Source organism: Ursus arctos, unplaced genomic scaffold (assembly GCF_023065955.2).
Source record: "Ursus arctos isolate Adak ecotype North America unplaced genomic scaffold, UrsArc2.0 scaffold_12, whole genome shotgun sequence".
Taxonomy (NCBI): Eukaryota; Metazoa; Chordata; class Mammalia; order Carnivora; family Ursidae; genus Ursus; species Ursus arctos.
In genome coordinates, this window is record NW_026622786.1 from 69,944,583 (window position 1) to 69,958,872 (window position 14,290).

The 14,290-nt window shown below is 39.3% G+C and overlaps 1 protein-coding gene across 1 annotated transcript in view; it reads left to right on the forward strand.

Moving 5' to 3' along the window:
* ZSWIM5 (zinc finger SWIM-type containing 5) overlaps positions 1-14,290 on the forward strand; it is a 198,586-nt gene that overhangs the window by 134,771 nt on the left and 49,525 nt on the right. The window contains exons 3-4 of the mRNA XM_026498229.4: positions 1,795-1,943; positions 3,192-3,342. Coding sequence (XP_026354014.2) covers positions 1,795-1,943; positions 3,192-3,342 — 300 coding nt within the window. The remainder of the gene's footprint in view (positions 1-1,794; positions 1,944-3,191; positions 3,343-14,290) is intronic.

Below are 14,290 nucleotides of genomic sequence, written 5' to 3' on the forward strand. Positions count from 1 at the left end.
TAAGGAGTATATTTGTTCTGCTTTGCCACTTTAGGGATACATAAGAAGTATAGGATATATTATTTGCCCACCTGGAGCTTAAATCTGGATGGCGTGTTTGTTTATTCTATAAATATTAACTCAGTGCTGTAATGAGCCAGACACTGTGAGGTACAAAACTGAACACTTACTCCTTAAAAACTTCAATTTTGGGAATATATGAGAAATGCACAATTCTGATGTAGAACAAAATGCAACAGATCTTTAAGAAAAGTAATAATAAAGTGCTAAGGGTGTTACTCCTTTTATATGTATTTGAGCATGAAATGGACATACTTTTTACAGGTGGCAATGAGTTATATGGCTAATTTAGTGAGGGGGTAAAAGAGCCACTCCTGCCAAGTGAACTAAACAGTACATGCAGCATGCCAGTGTTGGCCTTTCTGTATACTTATTTTATGGTTTCCATTGCTCATTGCAGCCCTGACTCTAGAGCTGAGGCAATACTGACAATAAGATGTATCATTTGTTTGGCTGAAGAACAGGTTGTAGGAGAGGGAGAGAAATAAAGGAAAAAGCAGAAGTAAAGTCATAAGGAAATGTGGTTGATTTCTGAGAACACTAAGTTTCTAGCTGAAACATAGCATAGATATAGGGTAGACAAGGCTAGAAATGAAAGATAAGGCCTGAGCATGGAGAGCCTGGAATGCCAAGCTAAGGCATTTGGACTCAATTTAATAAAAATGTTACATCACTGAAGACTTCTGAGTGGGGAAGTGATATAATCAGAACTGTGTCTAGAATAATACATTCAAAGAAAGTAGCATTTAGTAGATAACCAGAGACTGGACAGTCATATGTATTAATTAGTACTTGTAGAATAACTGAATGTGTGAACCCTTCTGATTTCATGCACAATAAGAGACACTGAAAAAGCTTAGCAAAAGAGCAGCTTTTCTGGGTAGACCTGGATTTCATTTAAACAGGACTTTGATACAGGAAGACAAGAGAAAAAGTAGACTGACTGATTAAACATGACATGAATTTCTAATCTGTTGCATGACCACACCTGTAGAGTGTTTGATTTATAGCCTTTTATCACTTGGAGGCAGGTTTCTAAAAACTTAACAGAGGACTCTGTCTTTGAGACAGTGAGGGAAGATTCCGTTTTCATTCCATAAATATTCCCTAGGTGCACAGTGCTGTGGGTGATTCAGCTGTGAGCAGCCGGCTAATAGGGCATGAAGGGAGAGGGATGTGTAAATAACCAAAACCATTTGAAGCTGGTGTGGTGAGTCCAGATATGAAAGATATTTTTAGTATAAATTTATAAAAATTTTCACCTTGTATGCAACTCTGCTTTTGCTTTAAGGGGCAAGTTTCTAGAGATTTAGAAGTGTTGACTCTACTGAGAAGCTACAATTGCAGAATGAACTTCAAAAACAGAATTTTTTAACCTGTACTTTAAGGTTTATTTGAACTTTATAGAAAGGCAAAAAGAAGGGGAAAAAATAAATGTCACCCTCCTAGGTAAAAAAATACATCACTATTTTCATGTTTGTGCATTTCCTTCTGATATTTTTTCCCCCTAGAATGGTATTTGTAGACCTTGGAAGGGGATAAGACTGAGACATAAGTGAGTATGAAACTAGCATTAGCCCTCTTACGTTTACGTAGGACCACAGAGTTGACAAAGCCCAGAATAAGGCAGAATAAGCCATCCATTTTTTTAATATACTCACAAAGTACCCCCTCCTGCCAAATGTGTAGCGTATGAATTCAGGGGATTCATTTCACCATTCCCGTTCATCACAGGTGCCCCTGACCCCACAGCTGGGGCCAGCATTGATGATGAGAACTGTTGGCATTTGGATGAAGAACAGGTGAAAGAACAAGTGAAGCTCTTTCTCTCCCAGGGTGGTTACTATGGCTCTGGAAAGCAACTCAATTCAATGTTTGCCAAGGTAAGATATGAAAGGCATTTTTTTTTTCTTTAAGTAAACTGGGCTCACCACACTTCTGGCTTCAGGCACTGTAGCTAGCTCACCTCACCTATCTGTACTGAAAACTTGAAAACTAATGGGAGGGCTGATCAGAGCAGACCTGATCCAGAGCAGGTGACATCCAGGGACCCCTACTACCTTACCCTGGTAGTCCTCTTCCTTTTGCTCCACTCTAAATAAGTTAGCATTGCTGGGAGTTTTAGTAAGGAAGCCACCATCCCTCTGCTTTGAACGCAAGGCTTCCAGATGAGGCCTTGAAGAGATGTAGTATTTTGGGACTCTGGGCTCTCACAGCAGGTTTTCTTTCTTTCTTTTTTTCTTAATGTCTTTAGTGACCAATAATTCACCCACTTAAAGTGTGCAATTCATTGTTTTTTAATATATACACAGATATGTAGCACCTGTCACCATAGTCAACTTTAGAACATTTTCATCACCCTGAAAAGAAACCCCATACTCTATACATGTCATTTCCCCTATCCCTCACGCCTCCTCCCCTAGCCCTAAGCAACCACTAATATACTTTCTGTCTCTATAGAGTTCCCTATTCTGGGCTTTCCTAGGAGTGGAATAATATAGTATATAGTCTTTTGTGACTGGCTTCTTTCACTTAACATAATATTTTCAAGGATCATCCATGTTGTGACATGTATCCATACTTAATTCCTTTTTATGGTTGAATAATATTCCATTGTATGGATATATCACCTTTGTTTATCCATTCTCTGTTAGTGGATATTTGGATTATTTCCACCTTTTGGCTATTATAAATAATGCTTTTATAAACATTCTCATACAAGTTTCTGTGTGGACCTGTGTTTTCATTTCTCTCTAGGATTAGAATTGATAGGTCATATAATTCTACATATAATCATTTGAGGAGCTGCTGTACTGATTTCTAAAGTGGCTGCATCATTTTACATTCCTACCAACAGTTTGTCAGGGGTCTGATTTCTCTATATCCTCACCAGCACTTGTTGTTATCTGACTTTTTGATTCTAGCCATCCTAGTGGACGTGAAGTGGTATCTCATTGTGTACAGCAGGCTTTCTTGATATGTGCAGAGAATTTGCTTATAGAACAAGAAGCCTTCTTTTTGGCTCGTTGGGTGTGTTATGCTTAGATACTTCATCTTCTCCTCCCCTTCCTTCTCCTCCTACTTTTTTATGATGTGCAGTCACCAACCCCTGGCCCCTCCTTATGTGTCAGGTTCGAGAGATGCTGCGGATGAGGGATTCCAATGGAGCCAGGATGCTGACGCTGATAACTGAGCAGTTTATGGCTGACCCACGACTCACACTCTGGAGGCAGCAAGGAACAAGCATGACAGATAAGTGCAGGCAACTCTGGGATGAGTTAGGTAAGTCCCCATATCTCAGAGAAGTGCTCTGTCTGTCTACCAGTTTGCCCCCTCCGACAGTGTTAGTGAGCACTTGCCATCGGTCATTACATGGGTCTTGCTAAATGGACTTTAGCCTAGCTGTGGAAGATATAGGCTCTACACAGGCCACCCAGAGTATTCTGAACTCATTTGTGTTGCTTCCACAGCATTGTGCTTTGCTATTGACATCATTATTCTTTTCCAGATGTTACCACATCAGCCTTTGCTGAGGAAAAATATCTTCCCTTGGCTTCTGTTGCCTGGCACTAGACTGGATCTCCAGATATTTATCAACCTTACTTTTCTTGCTTTCCCTGGTTTGCTCTGTTATATCACTACTAGACACACCTTGTAGACATAGGACAGTTTTCAAGACTTGGGCCTTGGACTTCTATTATTCTTCCTCTATACCCCCCCTGAGAACTTTTTTTTTTTAATGTCTTGGCTTCCGAGCTTACCTCTCTGTTAATCTCAGCCTTGTCTTCTTCCCACTTATCTGAGTCCCAGTCCCATATCAGCGCTGCCTTATAAGCATTTCCACTGAAAAGTCCCGATCACCTCAAGCTTGAGAAATCCAAAAGTGAATTCCGGCCTTCAACCAGAAAAGGTTCCCCTAACTCTGGCAGTAGCACCACCATTCCTCTCTCTAGCAAACTGACTGTCAAGCACTCATTTTTCTTTCATTCCCAACATTCAGTCACCAACTGCTTTTGATGCCTTGACCTTCAAAATGACATTCACACTTTTTTATTTCCCATCACCACTGGTCTGGTTGAGGGTGTTGGGAACTTTTAGATTAAATTAGACCTGTGGCCTCCTGAATGGCCTCTCTGTTCTAGATTCCCTTCATCAAAGCCATCTTCTTTGGTCATCATTTCTCTGTATTATTCCACTGCTCCAAGACCAGTTTTGAAGTGCTAATACTCAACTCCTCTCCATGTTTTCAGAATCTTCCATATCCTGAATCCAACCATGACCCCACTTTCAGTTACATTGGAAAAGTTCTGTGTAACATATTCTAAAAGTTCTAATATAGCTCCTCCATACTTCCTCCATGCCAGAAAGCGACAATAAAATTTCCACTCATACAAAGTAATACAAGAGAAAGCTGCAGGATAGGAGTTCAATGAGTTCTTCTGGACTGAAGCCACTGGAGCACATATTTCATAGGCTCAGAGCTAAAAGCATTGCAGAGTGAGGCTTCATGACTCTGCAACTATACTCATTTACTTTGGGGTTTTGTTTTGGGTGCTGAGGCTTTTTCATCTCACCTGTGGCACTAATGACTTTGGAGCTCTTGTTACTAACGAATAGCTACATTTTTGAGTGTTATGTGCCAGTCTCTGTGTTATAGATTATACTCACATTTTTTCAGTTAATTCTCATAACAACCCTATAAGATAATTGTGTGTTTACTGCAAAGAAACAGAGACAGCTCTGGTTACTTCTGGATACGGAATAAAGTTATAGAAAACTGTCTCTGCCGTGACATAGTCACACTTTCTGAAGTATAGGAATGTTGCACTATTGGTCTAAAGCTACTGGTCCAACCTGTTGTGACCAGGGTCACATGATACAACACATGGCAACTTGGGTACTACTTCCAGATTCTTTACTCAGAAGGGATTGCAGTCGTGGACTCTTTTCCAAGGTAAGATTTTGGTACCTTCATATTTTTAGGTGAGAAAACTGAGCTCAGAAAAGTTAAGTATTTTATTCAAGATCACACATGGTGGTTCTACTCATGGAACTGCAATCTGTTTGACTCCAAATCAAGCATCCCTCTGCGACATCTCCCTCATTTCTATCTTGTTATGTACTTTTTTTCTCCAAAGTGCATGTTTTTAAATTTAAAATCAGCCTTCTTCAGTGGGTCAGTTTCATCTGAGGCCTGAATCTCATGGAGTAATTGCTGTCATACTCATGGGATTGTGCTATGACCTTGGACTTGGCCTTTGAGGCAAAGGTAGGTGAGAAGAAGTTAACATAGCTGCCTCCCAGTGCTTTTAAAGCATTTATCATATACTTAGGTTCATTATGAAAAGCTCTTGCTTCTGACATTCTTGTATCTAAGAAATTGCTATTTCAGTCTTCCCAGAAGCCTTCAGCATTCTGCAAAGACCGTGGTTCTCAAACTTCTCAAAATCACCAAGAGTACTTATTTAAACAGGTTGCTGGGCCCTGTCCCCAGAGTTTCTAATTCGGTTGGTTGGAGTAGGACCTGATAATTTGCATTTCTAACTTCTAAAGATGCTGTTTACTGCTGTTCCAGAGAGTACAGTCTGAGAACCACTACACTAAGAGAAGCTTTATTGGGTCGGACACTAGAGTATGGTGCATGCATGCTTCTCCTTACTTCTCTGAGGGTTCCTTACTGTTCACAAGGCCTGCTCACTTGGGAGGGCCTAGGCAGGATTTGTAGGAATTTAGAGGAATGGACTCACTAATTTCAGATCCTGAACCAGAGAAAATAGAAGCAGTCAGACATGAAGTTTTCTCATCTCCCTGTATCTGTACACATATGCTTTGCTTTATATTCTGTGAAAATCTATGAAGTATCTCTGCTCCTGTAAAAGGGCAGTTCTTACATATTTGCTCTGGGTTCTATGCCATCTCCTTTTCTCAAGAATTTTGCTTCTGCAATTATCTCCTTTCTCTGGCATTACTAGTTTCTCCCTCTCTACTGGACCAATCCCATCAGCATACAAAAATGCTCTAATAGCTTCAATCTCAAAAAAATGCCTTGATGTTCCCATCCCCCTCCAATTGTTACTGCAGTTCTGTTTTTCCCTTCAAAGCAATATTTCTTTTTTTTTTTTTTTAGGTTTTTATTTAAATTCCAGTTGGTTAACATACAGAGTAATATTAGTTTCGGATTTTCAGTGTAGTGATTCAGCACTCCCATACAGCACCTGGCAGTCATCACAACAAGTGCACCCCTTAATCCCCATCACCTATTTAACCCTTCTCCCTACTCACCTCCATTCTGATAACCATAAGTTTGTTCTCTGTAGTTAAGAGTATGTTACTTGGTTTGCCTCTCTCTTTCTCTCCCCTTACTTGTTTGTTTTGTTTCTTAAATTCAACATCTGAGTGAACTCATATGGTATTTGTCTTTCTTGACTTATTTCACTAAGTATTATACTCTCTGGCTTCATCCGTGTCATTGCAGATGGCATGATTTCATTCTTTTTTGTGTCTGAGTAATATTCTGTTGGGTATATATACCACAATATATCTTCTTTGTCCATTCATCAGTCAGTGGACATTTGGGCTCTCTCCATAGTTTGGCTATTGTTGATAATGCTGCTGTAAACAGCAGGGTGCATGTATCCCATTGAATTAGTATTCTTGTATTCTTTGGGTAAATACCTAATAGTGCAGTTGCTGGATTGTAGGGTAGTTCTATTTTTTAACTTTTTGAGGAACCTCCATTCTGTTTTCCACAGTAACTACACCAGTTTTCTTTCCCAACAACAGTGTAAGAGGGTTCTCCTTTCTCTGCATCCTCACCAATGTCTCTTGTTTTTTGTGTTTTTGATTTAAGCCATTCTGACAGGTGTGAAGTGATATCTCATTATAGTTTTGATTTGCATTTCCCTGATGATGAGTAATGTGGAACATCTTTTCATGTGTCTGTTGACCCTCTGTATGTCTGCTTTGAAAAATATTCATGTCTTCTGTCCATCTTTTAACTGAATTATTCAGGTTTTGGGTGTAGAGTTTTAGAAGTTCTTTGTATATTTTGGGTACTGATTCTTTATCAGATACGTCATTTGCAAATATCTTCTCCCATTCTGTAGGTTGCCTTTTAGTTTTGTTGATTGTTTCCTTAGCTGTGCAGAAGTCAAAGCAGTATTTCTTGAAAACCTTGTCTGTAGTCACCCTTTCCCCTTTGCTCACCTCCATTCTGTCTTGAGCCCACTATAATTGAGCTTCCATTGCTTATTTCTGCCACTTTATTTGTCTTCTCAAAATCACCAGTGACTTCAGTAGTGTTAAATACAATGGTTACTTCTCTGTTGTTATCTTATTGGACCTCTTAGCAATTTTCAATAAAATTGTGCCCTTCTTGAAACTTTTTCCCTTGGCTCCTATAACCCCATCTTCCTGTTTTTCTCCTATATTCCTGGCTGCTTTCGCTCAGTCTGTTGTGTAGGCTCTTCTACCTTTCTTCAACCCCTTTGAATATTGAGTACTCTGTGGTACCCACTGCTCTTCTACATTCTCTACCTAAGTGATCATCTTCACTCCCATGGGTGTTGTTTTTTTTTTTAAGATTTATTTATTTATTTGAGAGAGAGAGAGTGGGGGAGGGGCAGAGGGAGAGAATCTTCAAGCAGACTTGTCACTGAGCACAGAGTCCAGTGAGGGGCTTGATCCCACAACCCATGAGATCATGACGTGAGCCAAACCAAAAGTCAGACACCCCACCGACTGAGCCACCCAGGTGCCCGTAAGTGCCATGGTTTTAAATACCGTCTAGATATAGGTAAGTCACAGATTTATATCTCTAGCCCTGACCTTTCTCCTAAGCTCTAGGCTCAGTGTCCACCTACCCACCACTTCTAGGAAACATCTCAAATATAATAAGACCATCAGTGAACTCTTAATTTTCCTGCCAGAGTCTGATTTTCCCCTTGTTGTCCTCATCTCAGTATCAGCACCAAGATATATCTAATGGCTCAAGAAGAAAATCTAAGAGTCATACTTGGTTCCCTGTTTTCTACCTACTATAGCCAACCCAAGACCTGCTGACCCTCAGAGTTGGAAGACTGAATGAGATAATGTATATAAAATGTTGAACATAATGCCTGGCCCATAAAAAGAAATAAATTGTAGCTATTATTTTACTGTTGTGTTTACTATATAATAATTATGTGATTTTTAAAAAATTTCCCTAGTAGCTAACCTTTGGTTAGAGTTTTTGACACTTTTTTTTAAGTTGCTGGAAAATATGCTTTTGGATACTGGTAACACAGTCCCATGTATGCTATTATATGCAAGCAACTGCAGAATTTTTTTGCTTTGGCCCTTTCTTAGAGATGTGATAGTCTCTGAACGTTTTTGAAACAAGTTCATAAGGACTTAATAGGACAGAAAATTCATTTTTAACTTTCCAGTGAAGGTATGTGTATGTGTACTCACTTTCTAGGGATCCCCTTTTTAATATCAAAATGCCTAGGAAATAGGAACTCTTTGATGACTTGAGTTAACACCCTGTTCTTTTTTGTTTTGTTTTGTTTTGTTATGTTAGTCATCATTAGTTTTTGATGTAGTGTTTCATGATTCATTGTTCCCATATAACACCCAGTGCTCCATGCAATACGTGCCCTCCTTAATACCCATCACCGGCCTAGCCCAATCCCCCATCCCCCTCCCCTCTGAAGCCCTCAGTTTGTTTCCCAGGGTCCATAGTCTCTCGTGGTTCATTCCCCCTTCTGTTTACCCCCCCTTCATTCTTCCCTTCCTTCTCCTACCGATCTCCCTGCTATTCCTTACGTTCCACAAATGAGTGAAACCATATGATAATTGTCTTTCTCTGCTTGCCTTATTTCACTTAGCATAATCTCCTCCAGTCCAGTCCATATTGCTGCAAATGTTGGGTAATCGTTCTTTCTGATGGCTGAGTAATATTCCATTGTATATATGGACCACATCTTCTTTATCCATTCGTCTGTGGAAGGGCATCTCTGCTCCTTCCAGAGTTTAGCTATTGTGGACAGTGCTGCTATGAACATTGGGGTGCATGTGGCCCTTCTCTTCACTACATCTGTATCTTTGGGGTAAATACCCAGTAGTGCAATTGCTGGGTCATAGGGTAGCTCTATTTTTAACTTTTTGGGGGACCTCCACACTGTTTTCCATAGTGGCTGTACCAACTTGCATTCCCACCAACAGTATAAGAGGGTTCCCCTTTCTCCACATCCTCTCCAACATTTGTTGTTTCTTGCCTTATCAATTTTTGCCATTCTAACTGGCGTAAGGTGGTATCTCAGTGTGGTTTTGATTTGAATTTCCCTGATGGCTAATGATTTTGAACATTTTTTCAAGTGTCTGTTAGCCATTTGTATGTCTTCATTGGAAGAGTGTCTGTTCATATCTTCTGTTTATATCTTCTGCCCATTTTTTATTTGATTATTTGTTTCTCATGTATTGAGTTTGAGAAGTTCTTTATAGATCTTGGATACCAGCCTTTTATCTGTAGTTTCATTTGCAAATATTTTCTCCCATTCTGTGGGTTGCCTCTTCGTTTTGATGACTGTTTCCTTTGCTGTGCAGAAACTTTTTATCTTGATGAAGTCCCAAAAGTTCATTTTTTTCTTTTGTTCCCCTTGCCTTTGGAGACGTGTCATGAAAGAAGTTGCTGTGGCCAATGTCGAAGAGGTTACAGCCTATGTTCTCCTCTATGGTTTTGTTTTTTTTGTTTTGTTTTTAATGTTTTTTTATTATATTATGTTAGTCACCATACAGTACATACCTGGTTTTTGATGTAAAGTTCGATGATTCATTAGTTGCGTATAACACCCAGTGCACCATGCAATACGTGCCTTCCCCACCACCCATCACCAGCCTATCCCATTCCCCCACCTCCCTCCCCTCTGAAGCCCTCAGTTTGTTTCTCAGAGTCCATAGTCTCTCATGCTTCATTCCCCCTTCTGATTACCCCCCCTTTCTTTATCCCTTTCTTCTCCTACCGATCTTCCTAGTTCTTATGTTCCATAGATGAGAGAAACCATATGATAATTGTCTTTCTCTGCTTGACTTATTTCACTTAGCATTATCTCCTCCAGTGCCGTCCATGTTGTAGCAAATGTTGAGAACTCGTTCTTTTTGATAGCTGAGTAATATCCATTGTATATATGGACCACAACTTCTTAATCCAGTCATCTGTTGAAGGGCATCTCAGCTCCTTCCACAATTTAGCTATTGTGGACAAAGCTGCTATGAACATTGGGGTGCATATGGCCCTTAAAAAGTTAAAAATTGAGCTACCCTATCCTCTATGGTTTTGATGTATTCCAGTCTCACGTCAAGGTCTTTCATCCATTTGGAGCTTATCTTTGCGTGTGGTGTGAGATAGTGGTCAAGTTTCATTCTTTTGTATATAGCTGTCCAATTTTCCCAGCACCATTTATTGAAGAGACTGTCTTTTTTCCAGTAGATGTTTTTTCCTGCTTTGTCAAAGATCAGTTGACCATAAAGTCGAGGGTCCATTTCTAGAGTCTCTTTTCTATTCCTTTGGTCTATGTGTCTGTTTTTGTGCCAGTACCATGCTGTTTTGGTGATACACAGCTTTGTAGTATAGCTTGAAATCAGGTAGCATGGTGCCCCCAGCTTTGTTTTTCTTTTTCAACATTTCCTTGGCAATTCGGGGTCTTTTCTGGTTCCACACAAATTTAAGGGCTGTTTGTTCCAGTTCTTTGAAAAATGTCATTGGTATTTTGATTGGGATGGCGTTGAAAGTGTAGATTGCTCTGGTAGCATAGACATTTTAACTGTGTTTATTCTTCCGATCCACGAGCATGGACTGTTTTTCCATCTTTTTGTGTCTTCTTCAGTGTCTTTCATCAGTGTTCTGTAGTTTCTCGAGTATAGATCCTTTATCTCTCTGGTTAAGTTTATTCCGAGATGTCTTATGGTTTTGGTAGCACCCTGTTCTTTACCTCTTAAGCCTCTCTCAACTCACCTGATCTATTTTCCATTCCTATTATCCTATTGATTTTGCCATTCATAATGTCATTAGATTCCCTGTGGTTGCTAAATTTAATGGCTTTTTTGGGATTCCTGTTCTACTTGTGAAGGTTAAATGTGAAAATCTTTGCCTTCGCTATAAATGAAAAACACTTTGTAAACTGTAAAGTAACTGTGTGTTACTAATATTGATAGTCTGCTACATTAGACATTGCTGATTGGCTTGTGTGTCACTGATTTCTCCTGGGTTTTTCTCTCTCTTATGTTTCTTTCTCTTTTGCTTATTCCTCCTTCCCCTCTGCTCATGACTTAAATGTTTCCTCAGAATTTTGTTTTTAGCACTCCTCTCATCTTAAATGATCACGTTTTCATAATTTTTGTTCCTTGGTAAGTGGGGCCATATCCCTACCTACATTAATTTTAGAAGAACCAGCAAACAGTAACACGGATACCATTGGGGAGCTACAGTGTGAAGAAAGAATTCTTTCTCATTATGTTTATACAGGCCTTTAGGATTCTTAAATCCTAAAAGTAGTGAGGGGCGCCTGGGTGGCTCAGTCGATTAAGCATCTGCCTTCAGCTCAGGTCATGATCCTGGGGTCCTGGGACCAAGCCCCACATCCTGGGGTCCTGGGATCAAGCCCCACATCTGGCTCCCTGCTCAGCGGGGAACCTGCTTCTTCCTGTCCTGCTCCCCCTGCTTGTGCTCTCTCTCTCTCTGTCAAACAAATAAATAAGATCTTAAAAAAAAAATAAAAGTAGAACTTAAATACTCTTTTATGACTGAATATTTGTGCATCTTTCTTAATGCCACAGGGTTCCAAATTTTTTACCTCCTGCACTTACACATTAAGGATTTCTTGCCGCCTGGTGTTCATAAAGGATTCTGTAACTGGTAGAGCCCACAGTCCCTGTGGAAGGAGAAAACATCCAATAGACTAAGTATCCAAAGGGACTAAAATGACTCCTGAGAGCAACTTTGCCTTAGCTTATATCCTTCCCCTTGTTTGGGATACACCCTCCCTCCATCTCTCTGCCCAAAGAACTCCTATTCATCACTTATTCATCTTTTAAAATGAAGTAATACATGTATACAGATTAAAATGTCAACTACTTCTACAAACTTTAAAATAAAAAACAGTATTCCCTTGCCCCATTCCTTCACATTGCCAATTTCCACTTCTCAGAAAGAGCAGTTTTAAATTTTTAGCTGCCCTTTCTAATATGCCCTCATATTTCAAAATGACTGTTCTTTCTTGATTTTTACATTCTAAATATAATCTTATATCTTCCTACAATTGAAGATGAGCCTTTACCTCTCTAAGGATCAAACCCATTAGTATTCTTTCCCAGATAGTGCTTCTTCTTGTTTTCAATATGGATAGGCTGAGAATGTTACAAATACTTAAGTTCTGCTTCCTTTTTAACAATCCCATCTCTAAATTATTTCTCTCTTCTCACATCTCACTGTAAGTAGTAAAGAGGAACCAGGATACTCTTTCAATATTTCACTTAGATATTTCCTCAGCTAATTTCATCACTCAAAAGTTCTACCTTCCACAAAACGCTAGGGCATGAACACAATTTTGCCAACTACTTTGCCACTATATAACAAGGATCACCTTTCCTACAATTTCCACTAACATGTTCCTCATTTCCACCTGAGACATCATCAGACTGGCCTTTACCTTCCATATTTCTACCAACACACTCTGTTCAGGATTACTAAGGAGATTAGGACTTTACAAGTCTCCTCTTTTCTTTCTGGGACCTCATGAAAATCATCTTTAAAGGTCTGTTCACAGCAGCATAGGCTTTTTTAGCATGCAACTCAAAATTCTTCCAGCCTCTACCCTTTACCCGGTTCTAAAACTGCTTTCACACTTTCAGGCATTTGTTATAGTAGCACCTCACTTCTTGTACTATTTTCTGTCTTAGTGTGTTTGTGGTGCTACAGCAGAATGCCATAGACCAGGTGATTTACAAGCAAAAGAAACTTATTTCTCACAGTTCTAGAGGCTGGGAAGCCCAAGATCAAGTGATTGGTAGATTTGGTATCAAGCGAGGGCCCACTTCCAGGCTTATAGGTAGCCATCTTTTCACTGTGTCCTCCCATGGCAGAAAGAACAAGGGTTCTCATGAGAGATCTCATTCTCATTGAGTCTACAGCTTCTAATACATACATACATATGTACGTACCATGAACTTTTCTTTTCCCTTATTCTCTCAAATAGTGATATTATGATTTGAGGTTAGATCAAAAGTTAATATTTACATTATTATGACTAAATAAATATTTGTAGCACAGTCATGTAGTATACTGACTACATTTACTTTCTTAGACAACTTTTTTTCCCCTTCAGGAATTAATAATTACTTTTGTTTTTTTGTTGTTTGACTTTTAGGAAGGTTGCAGATTTTTCTGTTGTTATCATTAATTTACCCCCAAATTGTCTACCAGTAATTTTAAATCTTCATATAATATATTTGGTCACATCAAATAATATCAATTTTATTATCTTGTTAGAGACATTTCTTCCGGAACCATCTATTTTCCTATCCCTGGTTTAGATTGTTTGCTTTCTAAACCTGCTGTAGTCATGTAGATACTGCTCTTCACTATCATTCTAGGACTTCCCTTTTTCTTTCTCCTGTGTGGACCCCCTGTTTTCTGAATCCAACATCTTCCTCTCTGTGGATTTACTTTCTTGCTTTGGTGTAGTACGTTTTCCAGTAGTTTCCTCAGGTAGGGTACATGGAAGATGAATTTTCCATAGTTGATAAATTTTGCATTGCTGAATGTCTGGATTTTACCCTCACTTTTGATTGATAATCTGATAGGTATATAATTCTAGGTTGGAAGTCTTGTCCTTTTCCCTTAGAATTTTAAAGACATTTCTCCATTGTCCTCCAGCTTCCACTTGCCATTGTGAGGTATCAGGCCATTCTCATTCAGGAGAATGTCATGTCTTTTTTCTGTGGAACCATGTTTTCTTCGTCCTCATTAATCTGAAATTTCATATTGATATCACTTACTGTTGGTCTTCTAAATTTTTTTAAATCTAATCTGCTTGGAGGAGGAGTTAAGATGGAGGAGTGGTAGGGGGACCTTGGGCTTGCCTTATCCCTAGAACATAGCTAGATCTACATCAAATCATTTTGAACAACTAGGATTGATTGATCTGAGGAATAAGAAAACAGTCTGCACAATTGGGGGGAGAGAACATGGCAG